The sequence below is a fragment of the Heterocephalus glaber genome, unplaced genomic scaffold (genome assembly GCF_053883595.1).
Source record: "Heterocephalus glaber isolate CG9 unplaced genomic scaffold, H.glaber_assembly_v1.0 deba00000546, whole genome shotgun sequence".
Taxonomy (NCBI): Eukaryota; Metazoa; Chordata; class Mammalia; order Rodentia; family Bathyergidae; genus Heterocephalus; species Heterocephalus glaber.
The window spans coordinates 24,389,028-24,407,766 of record NW_028258147.1 but is presented as its reverse complement, the minus strand read 5'-3'; the positions used below and the strand labels follow the sequence as shown (position 1 = coordinate 24,407,766).

The window sequence follows — 18,739 nt, the reverse complement described above, 5'->3', positions numbered from 1 at the left end:
GTTCTAGTTTATTGAAACTCAAGAATTATGCAGAATACCTTTGTATTATTAATATAATTTGCCTTGAATAGGAGATTCTAGTTATATTTACCTTTTTGGAGCACAGAAGTAAAAATCGTCAGGTCTGTGCTCCATTTTATTATATTAAAATTTGTGTGCATTTCTTTTATAGGCAAGGATCAATGCCCGGCTGCAGCAGTATCGTGCCAAAGCAGAACTAGCTCGATCCACCAGACCCCAGGCCTGGGTTCCAAGGGAAAAATTGCCCAGACCACTCACTAGTAGTGCTTCAGCTATTCGTAAACTGATGCGGAAAGCAGAGCTAATGGGGATCAGTACAGATATCTTTCCAGTGGACAATTCAGATACTAGCTCTAGTGTGGATGGAAGGAGAAAACATAAGCAACCAGCTCTCACTGCTGATTTTGTGAATTATTATTTTGGTCAGTATAGATACATGCACATTTTCAATGAGAACAATTTGCTAATGAATTTTTAATCTACCATTAATTTTTAGAAATTCATTAGCCATGTTAGAAATATCAAAGCATGTTATTTTCCTAAGTTGTAGGCTTTTGTAAAATTCTAGGTTCATGTTTTTTTCTGCATACTTAAAAGTGTTTCAACAATATAGATTTATCCATATGATCATCTTTATGGATAGTTTCTTTATATATTTCTTATATCAGCTTTTACTTGGTACTAAAGTAAAATTTAATTTAAATAGAGAGAAATATGCGCATGATTCAAATTCAGGAAAACATGGCTGAACAAAAGAATATAAAGGATAAATTAGAGAACGAACAAGAAAAGCTTCATGTGGAATATAATAAGGTAAGTTGACTACAAAGTAGAGAGCATAATAGGACTTGATGATTTCTTCTGTGATTTTATAGCATTTCTGTTTTTTGAGATTCCAGAGGTTTTAGTCTTTTCTCCTGCTCTTTATCATCGCTGTCTCTTACTGAACATTTTGTATGTGTCAGATGTACTTCTGATGCCTTCACATCTAGTAACTTATTTAATCTTCATCTTAATTGTCTTGTGTAGCTTGTGATTATTGCTCCCATTTTCAAGGGAAGAAAATGAGTCCTGAAGACTATATCGTTTGCCCAGGCTTACATGTAGTTAAGTCCCAGAACTGGAGTTTGAGGCTAAGACATCTGACTCAGGTTTTTATTCTAATTTATACACAGTATTATAGAGCTTGTCTTTCTAATCTCATAGACATTTTAAAAACTTATTTTTCAATTACTGTTTTTACCCCAAATTATGATGTTACCCTTGGTAAAAATATATACTTCCCAATTTATATTTTTATAGTTACCTCTTAATTCTAATGAGAGGTTAAAAAAATCACATAAAAGCAAAATATGACTAAAATACCAGGTACTAAGTAACATATACATTAAAAAACTATTGTTGAAAAGATTAATAAAAAAAGAAAAACATTGTAAGTGATAAAAAAAATTAGTAGAAAGTTTTAGTAATCAGCTACATTGTAGTGCAAAGTGGAATTAGATTCAGAAGACCTAAGGATTCATGTAGTTCTGTGTTGTTGGCCAACTCACAAACCTCATGATTCCTAGTTTTTTCATGGAGTAGATGATGGAAATACATCTTGATAGAGACAGTGGTTAATTAGCAGAGTATGTGTGAAAGTATATAGCAAGTGTAATGATCGGTATAAATGTAAGCATCATCAGTAAAACTAGCACAAAATAAAATGCTTGCATTCTGTTATGCTGCTAAATATTTGGATATCATTGTCTTAGTAGTACCATGTTGTGACTTGAATACCTTACAAATGTATGGAATGTAGTTGTAGATACCTTTGGCCATTTATTGATAATTTGACTTACTCACTTTGTAGCTGTGTGAATCTTTGGAAGAATTGCAAAACTTGAATGGAAAACTTCGAAGTGAAGGGCAAGGAATATGGGCCTTACTAGGCAGAATTACAGGACAGGTTAGTGTTTTTCCAATTGGTCTCTTTAATTCTTGCTTACTATCTAACTTTCAAAGACAAGATTTCTGACACAGCTGAAGGATTTTGTTTTATCAAAGCTTAATCCTCTAGGTTGGATACTGATTTCTGCCTGAAGTGCATCTAGAACATTGGAAACACCTACTGAGAACTATAATTTAATTTGGTTGTTTCAACAATTGTCTTGTTTGCAGACTTTTTTCGTTTGCTGCACCTGATTGACCTGTCTGTCATTTGTGATGAGCTAAGATTTGAAACATAAGTTTCTCCTATTACATTCTTCTTTTTTTTAATTTAGCTTGATTCTTTGCCATATTTTTTTTTCTTGTTACTGTGCTGTGTTCCAGGTGTTTATTTTATTTGGATGTAAAACTTAAAATTGAAAAATGTAAACTAGAGTGATTAATTTTCATGTCAGTTTGCCTTTTAGCTGTTAAAAGATAGGTTTTGAAATTTAAATGTGATAGTTTTAGTCTTTTATCTTTGAACATTTTTAGCCTGTTAAAGTTCTTAGTGTTGAAAAGAATATTGCTAAATGGAATTTTTTGAATGCTTTTTTTAGGTATTGATGTATTACAGTTTTTTTTCAAATAATTTCTTTTTTTTTAGGCATGATGTATACTCATTGCTTAGGGTTCTTTCACTTCAAAAGCAATTTTATTTGCAAAGGAAACTTTTCAAAGAACAGATATTTTCATTGTACTTGTTTCTGATGTTTCTAGAAGTAAATTCATGACAATTTGTGTAAATATGTTATTTTATGAAGTAATACATACTGATTTGTACTGTACCATGCTAGCTTTAAAGACTTTTTTTATTGTGTGAACTGTGTAATGTAGGTGACTTGTAGTAATTTATTTTTGAAAGGTGAGAATGAGGAGTAGTTGCCTTTGGAAGAATTAACTTTTGTTTCTATTGACAGTTTGTTGATGAATGTTTTTGTTTTTGTTTTTTGTTTTTTGTTTTGGTACCAGGGATCGAACTCAGGACCTTGCGCTTGTGAGGCAGGTGACGGCACCACTGAGCTAAATCCCTGGCCCATGTTGATGAATGTTTGGAAGATTATATTATTTATTATTTGGTATTTAGAAAATGTAGAGTACAAAGCCTTAGTTTATTTGCTTGATTTGCAAGTCTGTCTCATAGGAACTTCCTATTCAGTGTAAAATATTATCTACTATACAAGACATTTTTATTTATTTTACAGAGCTTTGCAAATTTCCTTGTGCAAATGTAAAGTGCACAACAGAAGTAGAATTCACTCATACTGTTTGCATGATACTTTTTTCCAGCTGGGTGAACAGATGTGGGCCCAATGGGCTACTAAGAAATGACTTTGATAGATGGTTGCTGTCTGAGAAGCCAGCATACTACAGATTAGTAGAAACCCAAAGAGAGTCTCATCTGCTTTGTTGGAGAGTTTGGTCCAATAAGATAATTTTTTTAATTAACCTATGGAGCAGCAGTATACCTGGGAGGTTGAGGAAAATAAACGACCTCAATATTCTTTTTGTCAAATGTAGTATGTTTTTTTTTTAAACCTCTTTATGCCTGTCCTTGTCTTTCACTTTTCAAACTAAAACATTTTGATTTTAATAATGTTTTAGTATAGCACTGAAAATTGATAAAAGTATGTAATTATAAGTTTCTAATGGAAGAAACTGTTGGACAAAAACTCCTCTTTTATTTCCTTTTGCCAGTGTTATAGCTAGTAAAGCAGATTTCTCCTTCATAATCCTAGCATATTTAGCTCGTTCAAGTGGGAAGTAGAGAAAAATGTTGCTTTATATTTCATCCTTAAAACAATACATACTGCATTTGTTCAAATTAATAGAAGTTGAACATACCAGCAATTTTGCGAGCACCTAAGGAGAGAAAACCAAGTAAAAAAGAAGGAGGCACACAAAAGACATCTACGCTCCCTACAGTACTTTATAGGCAAGTAATGTATTTATTTTTAGCTAATACTTACTAGGAAAAAGGTACTTAGCATATTTGAGAGTGAATTATGTCCTTACCAGAATTTAAGTGGATTTAATGTTCATTATATCAAAGATACTTCCTAGGTTAAATGATAGATTTTTATTGTTTCTTTGATCAGAGAAATGACTTTTTGTGTCTCTTAATAACTGGGCATGTATTTGTGTAAGTCCCATGGGAAAAAGAATTCTACTTGGGGAATTAGAATGTTACCTTAAAAAAATATGCTTATTGTCTTAAATAATTAAAGCAACATAATAGAAATACATTTATATTTTTATTTTACTTGAATTACAAAATTTTGTTCATGTTTTTAGGTAGTGATGGATATTATATAGAGAGCCTGAATCTTTTGCCTTTGTAGGTAGTATGTCATGAAGACAGATTTTATATTGGAGTCTGTGGATATTTTTTTTCTTTGCTTAGCTGCAATAATTTTGCAGTTACTCAGTCCGGAAATATTTTTGTTGTTTGGTTTCTGTCCTCAATATTTTTGTAATGTTCACTATTACTGTAATTTTTCACTGTCAAAACTTATCTAAATTTAAAGTCACTATCATTTTTAATGTAATTATATTGATTATATTGAGTTTAGAAAATGCAGTTGTGTGTATCCATGCATGTGTAAACAAACACACCTACACATGTACACATAGATTCTTCCCAGAACTAATTTCTTTCTTAGAAATAATAGCAATTATGATGGTATCAGTCTCCTTTAACTACTTTCCATTCTTTATTGGAGAATCTTTCCATAGGTAATAGCAAATAAGTTACATGAACTATAGGAAAAACACACTGTTGTCTTAATGTATGATGCTAACATTAGTATGTAATCGGTGCTGCTTTCCTAAACACAATTGGTTTATTTTAAATTATCAGGCATTCCACTGTACTTCTGACTTTTATGACTGCAGTTCAGTTTTGTTTCAGAGTATATTCTAAGTGATTTTTCTGTTTTACTCTGAGATCAGATACTAGTTGTTTTTCTAGGATATTAAAAATAAATCCAAACATCATTGTTGTTTTGCCCTTCCTGTATATGAATGGTTTTTCCAGGTTCCCAACAACATTTTCCCTCATTCTACACATTGCCAATATACTTATATAGATATACATTAAGTATTAAGGTCATACTGTTCATGTTCTCAATAACTAAATTGTCTTTTTGACAAAAAAGATTTTTTTAAAAAACAAATCAAAGGAATTTAACAATAGCAACAATTGTGAAACTCCCCAGTATTTTAAAATATTAGTTAACATATTTTAAAGGCTTAAAATCTGATTTTGCGAAGAGACTTATTTATATATCTAGCTTATTTTTGTGTTGAAGATTCTTTGAAAGGTTTATAATTAACAGCAGAAAATAAACAATTTCATTTATGAAGTAATTTCTTTTGTGATTTTTAGAGAAGTTTTAGAAAAGTGAAAACTTCTGGTTCAGATAAATTATGTTTCTAGAGAAAAATTTAACTAACTTTAAATAGTGTTTAACTAATAATTAAAATTAAGATGATATTGAGATAGCTTACATATGCCCTTCTTTGAAAGGTTTGACTCTATTATTTATTTGTACTGAATCCAGACCATCTTTTAACACTTTCAAAGGAACAATACTATATAACTAATAGTTACCTATATTCTAAAAAGATCTGTTTTATAAGCAAAGTTCATTATAATAAAAGAAATGTTAACTGAGATTAAAATTTTAAAATTTAAAATGTTGAATACAAATTGTGTGTCACTATTATACAATTTGTCTAACCTTATTTGCTGCCTTTGTTCAAAGTTGTGGGATTTGTAAGAAGAACCATGATCAACACCTTCTTTTACTGTGTGATACCTGTAAACTCCATTACCATCTTGGATGTCTGGATCCTCCTCTTACAAGGATGCCAAGAAAGACCAAAAACAGTTATTGGTAAGTAAAATGAAAGGGAATGTTAGAACCAGTTTACTTTTTATTTCACTTCTATAAGAGGAAGTATTACATTATGTTGAATAATAATAAAGTATTTTACACATTTTTAAATTAATACCTTCATAAATTTGATGTGCTATTATATAAAAAAACCTAACGCTTTTATTTGAGAAATGAATTTCCAATTTTGGCTAGTTTTATATCTTAGCAGGTTGTTACTTATGGCATGAATCTGTCTGGTGTGTTTATAATTTTTGTTTTATTGTTACGAATTTCTCAGATGCTTCATTTTTATTTTGCCTGAATTTATAAAATTGTATGAATTTATGAAAATCTGCCTCAATTTTCATGGTATTAGTTGGAATTGATATCATATTTCTGAGTCAGTGCCACCAAAGTTTTTACTTCTGTTTTCATTTGTACTCTAGGTATTTAAGTTGTGCAGCCATTCTTTGAAAATTGAGAAACATTTCATAAAAATGGATGAATCATTTTTTCATTAATGTAAACATATTGAATCCCTACAGATATTTAATAAAAGCTTTTGATATCTATAATGAGTTTTATTCTTTACTTTAAGGAGATTTATTTTTTTTTGGTACCGGGGGGATTGAACTTGGGGCCTTGCACTTGTGCGGCAGGAGCTGGAACCACTGAGCTAAATCCCTAGCCCTGTTCTTTATTTTAGTCCAAGGGAGAGGTAGGTTTTCAAATTTTAATAGACTTTATTTTTATTTTATTGGTACATTTTAGGTATACAATATAATGACATTCATCATTGGAAATTTGCACCTTTACATAATCTCTATTGGTTATTTTTTCCCCCTTCCCCTCCCCTCCCTTCAACCTCTCCATCCCTCCCTATTTACAAAGACTTTGTTTCCATTTTTCCATTTTCTATATTAATTCCATTCCCTTCTTTCCTTTCCCCTACTCCTCCCACTTCTTCCCCTTTGCCCTTTGCTTCCTATTTCACATTATCTTTTTATACCTTTTACTCCTTATTTACACTTTCAGTTTCTCACACTAGAGAAACTATTTGGTATTTACACATGTGTGTCCTATTTATTTCACTTAAGAGTATCTTCTCAGTGTGCATCCATTTAGCAATAAATGCCTCTAATTTCTTGTTTTTTATGGCTGAGTAATACTCCATTTTATAAAAAACCCACATTTTCTTTATCCAGTCTCCAGTTGATAGGCATTTGGGCTGTTTCCAAGTTTTAGCTATGACAAACTGTGCCACTATGAACAAGGGTGCACATATATCACTGTGGTATCTTTTAATTCTTTGGGGAAGATACTGAGCAGGGAATATCTGGGTCAAATGGGACTTCCAATCCTAGTTCTTTGAGGTATCTCCATACTGATTTCCACAGTGGTTGTACCAGTCGACACTCCCACCAGCAGTGGAGCACTGTTCCTCTTTCCCCACAGCCCTGCCAGCATTTGATATTGGTTGATTTCTTGATAACAGCCATTCTTTCTGGGGTGAGGTGGAATGCTCAGCATTGTTTTCATTTGCTTCTCTCCAATGACCAGTGATGTTGAACATTTTTTCTTATGTTTATTTGTTATTTCTAGTTCTTTGTCTGAGAAATATCTGTTCATTTCAGATGCCCATTTTCGGATTGGGTCTTTAAATTTGGGAGGTCTAATTTTTTTAAGTTCTTTATAGATCCAGGATAGTAAACCTTTGTCTGAGGGACAGCTGGTAAAAATTTTTTCCCACATTGTGGGTTGTCTCTTCACACTGCTGGTGGTTTCTCTTGCTGTGCAGAAGCTTTTCAATAGGAAGAGTTCCCACTTGTTGATTGTTTGTGCTAGTTCACGGGCAACTGAGATTTTGTTCATAAAATCTTTTCCTACACCAATGTCTTCAAGAGTTCTTCCTAAACTCACTCCAGCCAGTTGCGTGTTTCTGTTTTAATATTTTAGATTTTTAATCCATTTAGATTTTAGTTTAATGCATGGTGAGAGATATAGTTCTAGTTTTAGTCTTTGGCAAGTTGAAACCCAATTTCTCCAGCACCATTTATTAAAGAGGCTATCTTTCCTCCAGTGAGGGTGTTTGGCTCCTTTATTGAAGATGTGGTGGCTGAATGTGCCTGGAGTTGTTTCTGCATCTTCTTCTCTGTTCCACTGGTCCTCAGGTCTGTTTCTTTGCCAGTACCATGTTGTTTTTATCACAATAGCTTTGTAGTACAGTTTCACGTAGGGGATTGTGATACCCCCTGCCACGTCTCTGTTGCCTAGAATTGCTTTTGTTATTCTGGGTCTCTTCTTATTCCAAATGAATTTTTGTATTGTTTTCTCAAGGTCCATGAAGTATGCTGCTGGGATTTCACTTGGGATTGCATTGAATCTTTATAGCAATTTTGGAAGTATGGCCATTTTCACTATGTTGATCCTTCCTACCCAGGAGCAAGGGCTGTCTTTCCATTTTCTGATAGCCGCTACAATGTCTCTTTTCAGAGTGCTATAGTTTTCGGAGAAGAGGTCTTCGATTTCTTTTGTTCGGTTGATTCCTAGGTATTTCAGTTTTTTGGATATTATTGTGAAAGGAATTGTTTGCTCTTTTTCTCAGTGAGTCTGTTGTTCATTTAGAGGAAAACTTGATTTTTGTTTTGACCTTGTATCCAGCTACTCTACTGAATTTGGTTATTAATTCTAGAAGACTTGGTGGAGTTCCTGGGGTCTTCTGCACATAATGACAATTTGACTTCCTTATTTTTGGTACTAGGGATTGAACTCTGGTCCTTGCGCTTGCACAGCAGGCGGTGAAACCACTGAGCTAAATCCCCCGCAATTTGACTTCTTCATTTCCTATTTTTATTCCTTTTATTGCTTTCTCTTGTCTAATTGCCATGGCTAATGTTTCCAAAACTGTTATTTAATAGGAGTAGTGATAGTGGACATCCTTGTCTTCTTCCTGATTTTAGTGTGAAGGATTTCAGATTTTGACCATTTAGTATGATATTGGCTGTTGGTTTTTCATAGATAGCTTTTATCAGATTGAGGTAGAGACCATCTATTCCAATTTTTTGTAGGATTTTTATCATAAATGCATGTTGGATTTTGTCAAATGTTTTTTCTTCATCTATGGAGATAATCATATGGTTTTTGTTCTGGGCTCTATTGATATAGTGTATTACATTGATTGATTTGTGTATGTTGAACCATGCCTGCATCCCTGGGATGAATCCCACTTGGTCAGGGTGTATGATCTTCTTGATGATCTTCTGCATTCTATTTGCCAGTACCTTAATAAGGATTTTTGCATCTATATTCATTAGTGAGATTGGCCTATAGTTCTCTTTTTCAGATGGGTCTTTCTCTGCTTTGGGGTCAAGGTGATGCTTGCTTCCAGGAATGAATTTGGGAGTATTGCTTCCCTTTCAATTACATTGAAGAGTTTAAACAGTAGTGGCAGTAATTCCTCTCTAAATGTCTTGTAGAATTCAGAGGTGAAGCCGTCAGGACCCGGGCTTTTCTTAGTTGATAACTTTTTTTTGTTACATTTTCAATTACATTCATTGATAATTGGGTTGTTTAGAATTTTTAGGTCTTCTTCATTCAACTTTGGTAATTCATATGTATCTAGGAATCTGTCCATTTCTTGTTTTCCATCTTATTGGCGTATAGGTTCTCAAAGTAGGTATTGATGATCCTTTGGATTTTTCTGGGCCTGTTGTAATTTTACACTTTTCATTCTTAATTCCATGGATTTGGGCCATTTCTTTCCTTTTTCTGATAAGTTTGGCTAAGGGTTTGTAGATTTTGTTTATTCTTTCAAAGAACTAACTCTTGGCTTCATTGATTTTTTTTGTATTCTCTTAGTGTCCATTGAATTTATTTCTGCTCTGATCTTTATAACTTCCTCCCTTATATGAGCTTTGGGTTTGTCCTGCTCTTTTTCTAGAAGCCTGCTGTTCAGCATCAGGTTGTGTAATTGGGCTTACTCTGTTTTCCTAATATGTGTATTCACTGCTATGAATTTCCCCCATAAGACTGCTTTCATTGTGTCCCATAGATTCCGATATGTTGTATTGTCATTGTTATTTAATTGAAGGAACTGTCTGATTTTTTTTTTTTAATTTCGCGTGTGACCCGTCGGTTATTCAAAAGTGTGTTGTTCAGTTTCCATGTGTGTATGAAATTTTTGTGGTTTCTTTTGCTATTGATCTCCAATTTCATCACAGTGTGGTCTGATAATATATAGGGCATAACTTCAGTCCCTTTGCACTTACCTAAATATTTTCTATGAGCAAGTATGTGGTCTATTTTGAGGAACGACCCAAGTGCAGCTGAAAAGAATGTGTCTTCTGATTTTGTGGGGTGGAACACTCTAAATATCTGTTAAGTTCATTTGTTCCAGAGTTCGATTGAGTTCTAGTATTTCATTACTTGTTTTTTGTCTAGTTGATATATCTATTTGTGACAGTGGGGCCTTGAGGTCCCTACTATTGTATTAGTGCTTATATGATTTTTCATGTCTGTTAGTATTTGTTTTATATAGTTGGGTGCACTAGTGTTTGGTGTATAGATATTTATGATTGTCATCTCTTCCTGTTGGATTGTTCCCTTTACAAGGATATAGTGTCCTTCTTTGTCTCTCTCAATCATTGTTGGTTTGAAACCCAATTGATCTGCAAAGAGGATAGCTACTCCTGTTTTTTTTCGGGTTCCTGTCAAATGGAGTATTGTCTTCCACCCTTTAACTTTCAGTCTGATCTTCCTTTTGAATTAAGTGTGTTTCTTGTATGCAGCATATTGTTGGATCTTGCTTTTTGACCCATTCTGCCAGTCTCATGTCTTTTGATTGGTGAATTGAGACCATTAACATTGATGGTTATAACTGATACACATTGACTTATCGTTGTCATGACTTTTTCTTTTTGTTGGATTCTCCCCCTTTACATTTAATTTCTTGTCGTGCCTGATGGGTTCATTCTGCTGTGCTTCCTGGGGTTGTAATCCTCACTGTCTGTTCCTAGGATATTGCCTAAAACTTTTTGGAGTGCTGGTTTGGTATTGATGAAGTTCCTAAGGTGCTCTTTGTCATGAAAGTATCTTATTTCTCCATCAATTTTGAAAGATAGTTTTGCAGGGTACATCAATCTGGGTTGGAGGCTGTTTTCTTTTAGGGCTTGGAATAAGTCACTCCAACCTCTTCTTCTTGCCTTGAGGATTTGCATTGAGAAGTCTGCTGTGATTCTGATGGGCTTTCCTTTGTATGTGATTTGTTTCTTTTCTCTAACTGCTTGTAGAACTTTGTTCTTCTGTTGTGTTTCTGGAATCTTAACAGTTATATGCCTATGTGTCCATTCTTTTTGATCAAGGCTATTTGGAGTCCTATATGCCTAACTTATCTGTATGTCAAATTCTTTTCCCCTGCTTGGGAATTTTTCTGCCCTCACTTCTGTGAACAGTTTTTTTATGTCATCTGCACTCTCTCCTGTTTCTTTGTTGACTCCAATCAGTCTTATGTTATTCTTCTTTGCATCATCTAGCAGCTACTGGATTCATTTCTCGTGGTCCCTTACAATTTTAAAGAAATTTTTCTTTTCCTGGTCACTGATTGCAATCTTATCTTCTATAACTGAAGTTCTGTCCTCACATGGGCTCCTTCTGCTCTGTAGACTTTCAATGGATTTTTTAATCTCCTGGAAATCTGTTTGCATCTGTTTTATGGATTCCATTTGTTTTCTATGTTGGGATTCCATCATGTTCCTCAGCTCCTCTATTATTTTATCTGTGTCTTTTCTAGATTTATGAATCATGCACTGTGGGCACAATCTCTGCTGTTATGTGAGAAATTATTTCTAATTTCATTTTTTGCAGATCCTCTTTTGTTGCTAGTTCAGGGATTCCAGATGGTTGAGTATCAGCGTGTTCCATCTCGTTTCCCTTTGGGGTTGCTGTAGGTGATCTGGAAGTCTGTTTCTGGGGTTTGCTTACCTGTCTTCTTCTCATTTGGATCTGGGACTGGGGATGTGGGTGGGTGGGTGGGAGTTGCTGCTGGCACCTCTGTGCTGGGAGTGGTGGTAGGTTGGCCTGGAAGCCTCCTACTCTGCACTGGGAACTGAGGCACATTGAACTGGAATCCTCCTCTGTGCCTAATAGACTTTTCTTATAGGAAGGAGAATATAGGAAATGAAAAATACTGGAATAAATTAAATGTTCTTTTTTATATAAAATACCTTTCTACTTTTAGAAAAGAGCAACATCCAAATCCTTAAATTGTGATCTGTTTAAAAGGTGGTATGTGCTCTCAAACACATTGTTAAATATGTATAATCTGTTAAGTTGTATCTGTACTCTTGAGGTTAAGTCTGTTAAATGTGTATTGTAAAAAACCTGTGTAATGATGCTACTTCTCATCTTTTCCCTGTCCTACATTCTATGATGTCATTTTGATAATGTGAAATTGCCTTGGTTGGGAGAACTCCTTCCTGGAAAATGGCAGATGCACAAATTATGGATTTTCCTCCAGAGAGCTGGGTGTCAGACATTTACTAGTGTGTCATTGGCTCTGTTGTAGTCCCTATATAGTTCTTGATAATTCTTTATTAGGGTTCTGTTGCTCATCCCTTATTTGGTGACTGTGTCTCTATCTGTAATCTTTGCCTTAACTTCCTGCAGATACTGCTAGTATACATTTCTGAGTGTTACTAGTTTCTGCTTTTGCTGTCTTTATGTTCTGCAAGACTATGCTGACATTCTTTTTTTTTGGTACTGGGGATGGAACTCAGGACCTCGCGCTTGCGAGGCAGCTGGCACCACTGAGCTAAATCCCTGGTCCCTGCTAACATACTTTTTACTCAATCTTCATTCTGCTGACTTTAGATAGAATTATTATAACATGTCACCTTACTTTTCAGATTTCACATTCTGCTTGAATGACTCTATCTTTAAAGCATTTGCCTTCTGGCCTTTTCTTCCAGTACCCCCTCTGATTTCATGGAGATGTTAGCTGTAGATCTTTATGCTTCCTGTTTATTCCTTCCCATAGTAATCACTGGGCTCAGCTGGGCTGATTTGAGACATGTGACAGGAAACAAGAGGTGGATAAAGATAACACATAATTATTAGTGGAGGGTAAGGAAGTAGAGTGAGTTCACATCATATACGCTCAGACTTTTCACTGAAAAAGAAGTAGTGTGACTCAGATGATAATGAGGGCTTCAGAAAAGAACAAATAGTTTTTCACAGCAACTGTGAAAAAAATAGCAATAACTTACTGAGGCTGTATAGCTGTAGTGTTCAGTGAATTAATTAGTGTTGTGATTATTTGATTTTCCTCAAATGGTAGTCAGCTGCTCTGGAGAAGAGGGCTTCTGAATTTGGGCTAGAGATAGGCAAAGCAAAGGAAGATCAGGTAGGTGAGGAATTTTTCAGAGGTAGAGGAGCTAATGACTATGACCTAGGTTCTATTTTTTCTTTATGCACTGATCCTCCTAGTATTTAAAATGTATTTTATCTCAGTTTATGTTAATTTGTGGTTTTGTTATTATTAAAATCTCTTATCTACATATTACCTTGAATTCTAAGGCATGTCTAGTAGGACATAAGTAAGTAATAAAGGGTTGATTGATTAGAGTAGCTCAAATAGTTGGTAATTTCTTGAATTTTAGAATAGTAATGCTGTTTCTACCATCATCTCATCAGAATTCATGTTTTTAAATTCCCTATAATTTAACCCTAATGCTAACCCTAAAATGATTTAAATTGGTATTTTAAATGTTAATTTACATTTTAACACTTAGTGTCCTTGCATTAACAAAGCAAATGGTACTTTGTAGTTGACTGTAGTTAGAGTTCAGAATTGAAAACTTTCACTTGTAAAACTGAATATTAGCCTGATGTTAAGCTTACAGTATTAATGGGTGAAAGATAGAAATTTTGATGGACCATGAATTACATGATAAGAAAACTTTAAAAATATTTGAAATATGTTACATTTATGCATACTAATATAACACATACATTTTTATGTATTTACAGTATAATGTTCATAAAGAGAATGCTACTATAAGTAAGACTTTTGGAAAACTTCTTTGATCTGATCATTAAGTTTGAAGAAAATATATAAGTAAAATTTTTAACTATTGGCTGTACATTTTTGAAATGGGTTTTCAGTTGTCATTATAAAGATTTTAAATAGTCATTGCCTAGCTTTCTATGTTCAAATTTTAGCCACTAGACACATGTGGTTATTTAAATTTAACTCAAGCTCTCAGTTGCACTGGCCACATTTTAAGCGCTTATTAGCAGTATCAGGCTCATGGCTGCAATTCTAGCATAGAAAGTTCTGGAGGATAGCTTGGTCTAGTCCGAAGTCTCAAATTCAGTAATTGTCTAATGTTACACATGTTAAAAGTGTTTCATAAGTTCTGCTTTAACAACTTCCTTTAGTAGGTAAATTTACATTTTTCTTTTAGCAGTAACTTGGGTGACCAACTAAAATGACTAATTTTTCACCATTCCTAGAGTTACTTTCTATAAAGTTTTAAGTGGCCTTTTTAGCACTGCTTGTCATTAATTATCAAAAAGATAGGTTAAGTTTGACAAAGAATAGGGTCAGAATCCCTGAAGTATTGTAATTTTCAGATGGCATACATAGTCTTATGTCACTTAAGGAGAAGTCATGATTTCCATAGGGAAGCTACCTTTTAAATTAATGCTATGTTGTTTAGATTGGTTCAACTTAAGCACATATGCAGCATTGTTGCATGCATTCTTATGATAATTACAAGAATACATTGGGTTGCTTTATGTATTCATGGTAGTTGTTCTGAGAGATGTCCACATGCATTTCTGTATTTTGTATTTATAAAAACTATTCTCTAAAGCTAGAAGATAATAAGTATATGACCTTACCTTTTCTTTTTCAAATTTATGCAGGCAGTGCTCAGAATGTGACCAGGCAGGGAGCAGTGACATGGAAGCAGACATGGCCATGGAAACCTTACCAGATGGGACTAAACGATCACGGAGGCAGATTAAGGAGCCAGTGAAATTTGTCCCACAGGATGTGCCACCAGAACCCAAAAAGATTCCAATAAGAAACACGGTAATTTATTTCTTATTTTTAATAATTATAATAACATTCTAACTACAAATTTGAGAGGTTGGGAAAACAGAGGGTACACATATATTCAGGAAACAAAGAAAGAAACTTACAATAATTATTTGGTATTTTTAAGAATTTTTTTTTTTAAATTATAAATACACTGTCTTTCCCTGAGAGTTTGTGGTTTATATGTTCAATTGAAAGCATAATAATAATGAGCATCCAGTATACCTACCACTCTGCTTAAAAGAACATTCTCGGGCTGGGGATTTATCTCAGTGGCACCACTCCTGCCTGGCAAGTGCAAGGTGCTGAATTCTATCCCTGGTACCAAAAAAAAAAAACATTCTCAAAGCCCATCTCTTCCCCATCTATATAACTCTGAGGTCATCTCTTACCTCCTCAGCCTTATGTCTCTGACTCGCTAATCTTTTGTTTTATAATTACATTTCAAATCTGTGTAACCATAAATAATACTTTTAATAATAAATACTGTGTAACCACAAATAAACTTTTGGAAGTTTGAATTTTGTATGAAAGGAGTCAGACTTTTCTTCTGTAACTTGATATTTTGACCAATGTTATATTGATTTGATTCAAGCATACATGTAATTGTACTTCATTTATTTTCATAAATGTTTAGTTTTCTGTTGAAAGAGTAGATCATTATCTAGTTTTTCCTTTGTTCTCTTGATGGGCAATTAGGTTTTCTTTTCCCCCCCTGGTACTGGAGATCAAACTCAAGACCTTGCACTTGCCAGGCAGGCACAGTACCAGTGAGCAACATCCCTGCCCCATGGACAATTAGTTTCTGTTTTGTTTTTCTAACTTTGTTTTAGATATTCTTGTAAATGTCTCCTGTAGCAAGGTAACAAGGAATTACAGTCTATACTAAGGTGTAGATTTTTTGAGTTTTAGTCTGTCTGCGTCTTTATTTGCTGGATAATGTCACATGTTTCACATTCTCATTTACACTTATGCTTGCAGTGGGTAATGTTTCTGTTGTTTCACAAACAATGATTAAATACTTCTCAAAGCAATGCAAGGAAGAAAAGTATATTGTCATTTTATTTTGCTTTTCCTTCAGTACTGAAGATTTTGAACATTTGTTTATATATTTTTGGTAAGCTGTATTTCCTCTTCTGGAAAAATGTGTCTGGAAGTGTTTTTCCAAATTTCTACCTCATTGAAAGTTCTTTGAGGCCAAGATTTAAGTGTTTCTTCCAGAAAGCAGTTGTGTTTGTTGTTATCAGGTGCTTGGAGTTCTCGCTATCAGTGTGAGACTATTTTAAATAAAAGATTGGAGTTTTTCATTACGTCAGTGTATAAATTTCTACTGTAAATCTAAAAAGTCTGGCTTGGAATTATGAATTCTTAGAGGAGAATATTTTACTATTCTGCCTTGAGCCAAGGCAAGTATTTTTCAAAATCTAAATCTCTTTGAGGGAGATATAAAGATATTTTTAGGGTTAGTTGTCATCATCATTTGTTTTGTTACCTGTTTCATTTTTTTCCCCTTAAAGTTAGAATTTTCTCAAAAGGTTCTATGTTCTAAAAATCTGTAATAACTGCTAATTTTTTTTTATCAACTAAAAGTCTTATTTAAGATAAATCACTTAGATTACTTCATTCAGTTCTGTATTTGAGGTTCACTGAAATTGATAAAACTAATCTGGGAATTGCTAACTCTTAGACACTGGAAATACATAGTTTATTTTAGGTGTTCTAAATAGAGCATAATGAAATAGTTTAATTGTAATCCCCATGGTTTAAAACATTTCTTCTTCGACTTTAAAATTCATCTGGTTTATGAAGGAACTAGAGATAATTTTTCCCTTTAAAGTCAGCCTGCTAGTTTCTATTTCTAAAATATTTTCTGTAACTGATGCAAATACTAACTATTTTTAAGTTTTACCTAGCCTGGTAGTTGAGTAGTGTCAACACCATGTAGTTTTTTTGTTTTGTTTTGTTTTGTTTTTTGGTACCCGGGATCGAACTCAGGACCTTGTGCTTCTGAGGCAGGTGGCAGAACCACTGAGCTAAATCCCCAGCCCTATTTTTAAGTTTTTAGAGAAAAGCTGTTATTACTTCAAATGTCTGTCTGCTAAGATTATCCTCTTATGAAACAGTATGTTACCAATTTTTTCTTTGTTAAATCTTTTGACCAGTATTATCATCTTTAAATTTAGAGTTATAATATAGAGGGAAATTATGTATATAATAGTAACATTATATATCCAATAAGAGTATGTCCATAGTTCAGTGTTACTTAAAAAAGGATCTTTTAAGTTGTTTCTTTTAGCCTCTTTTACCAGTTTGCTTTTCTATACTGTAATTATAAGGAAGCTCTTAATTTTCCTAATTTAGTCCAGTTCTTTTCATCTTAATCTTTTCTGTAGTTTTCTTGTCTGAAGGTTTTTTTTTTTTGCTACCGATGATTGAACTCGGGTCATCGTGCTTGCGTAGCAGGCAGCGAAACCACTGAGCTAAATTCCCGCCCCTTGTCTGAAGGTTTTTAGGAATATAGTTATTGGTAGATTAAACACCGTGGAAATGATTGCACTACAATAATTTAAGATATGTAGTATGGTTATTTTCTCACTCATGAGAATTGAAATGTTTACTGAAGCTCCAAAAAATCCTACTACATAGAAACATTGTTTATCTTTCCACTTAATTTTACAGGTAAAGATTTTAAAAATTGCAGCACAGAGTACTGTGTGGGGTGGTACCAGGCTTGGAAATGGTATTCTAGAGACTGTAGATTACTTGCCTCATTGTCCTTTGGGGTGTTTGTTAGAGTGTAGAGTTAATATCCTAGAGCTAACAAATTAGAATTCATGGGTTTGGGCTAAGTAACTTTCTTAAGTGTTATACAAAATAAAATTTGAAAATAACTAAATAATATTTATGATTATCTACCATTCCTCTTTCCCTCACATCTTCCCTCTTTTTCCCCACCAGTCCATTTAGAAAGCTTTTGATTAGCATGTTAGCGAGGTGTCATACCATGCTGATCAAACAGCATAACGATACAGAAGAGAGTGATCAGTGAAACCTGATCTTAATTTTATCATTTCAGATGAGTTCCTCTTTCCCCCTTTTTTTTCCTAAAAATGCAATGAGTGTTATTTTATTTTATTTATTTATTTAGTTTTTTGAGACAGGGTTTCACTATGTAGTTCAGGCTGGCCTGGAACTCCCGTGATCCTCTTGCCTCAGCTTCTTGAGAGCTGGGATTATAGACATGTGCCACCATACCCGGCAGTGTCTTACACAAAATTTTAAATCTTTCACCTTATTAATTATAATGATATTTGAAATACATTGAATATAATTCATAGAAGGTCTATATTTTTCTGCCTCAATTTTTCAGATATTAGGTTAAAAAAATTCAGTTTCATTTTAATCTACCTTCATTCCTGTCTTTATTCTGAACTCGTTTTTTTACATTTCAGGGGTGAAAATGATTACAAAACTTGAGGTTTGTGTGTAGAATAAGAGTATGTCCAATAATTCTCATATGATTTTCATTTTAAGCCTTCTCAAGAAAAAACTATGCATATTTTAGAACATCTCTCCTAGTCTTTGTCAATTTGCCTAGAGCCACATAGCTTTGGCACTTTTGAATATGTAAACACTGGGGAAAAATGTAAAAACAAAAGAAAAAACCACATACAAACATTCTATCTATGATGAACAGCTCCCATACAGCTATAAGGAAGTATAAATGAAGCTACCAAAATCAAAGGAGAAAAACTCCAGGAGAAAAAGA

General features: G+C 33.7%; 1 protein-coding gene across 6 annotated transcripts in view; it reads left to right on the top strand.

Annotated features, from left to right (window-relative positions):
• Positions 1–18,739, top strand: part of Phf14 (PHD finger protein 14) — a 320,314-nt gene that overhangs the window by 66,130 nt on the left and 235,445 nt on the right. For all 6 annotated transcript variants that reach the window (XR_015448743.1, XR_015448744.1, XM_087204669.1 and 3 more), the window contains exons 9-14: positions 173–443; positions 728–834; positions 1,874–1,969; positions 3,822–3,925; positions 5,757–5,888; positions 14,796–14,964. Coding sequence is in view for 4 of the 6 variants with exons in the window: in XM_087204669.1 (XP_087060795.1) it covers positions 173–443; positions 728–834; positions 1,874–1,969; positions 3,822–3,925; positions 5,757–5,888; positions 14,796–14,964 (879 nt within the window). In the remaining 2 variants the exon portion in view is untranslated. The remainder of the gene's footprint in view (positions 1–172; positions 444–727; positions 835–1,873; positions 1,970–3,821; positions 3,926–5,756; positions 5,889–14,795; positions 14,965–18,739) is intronic.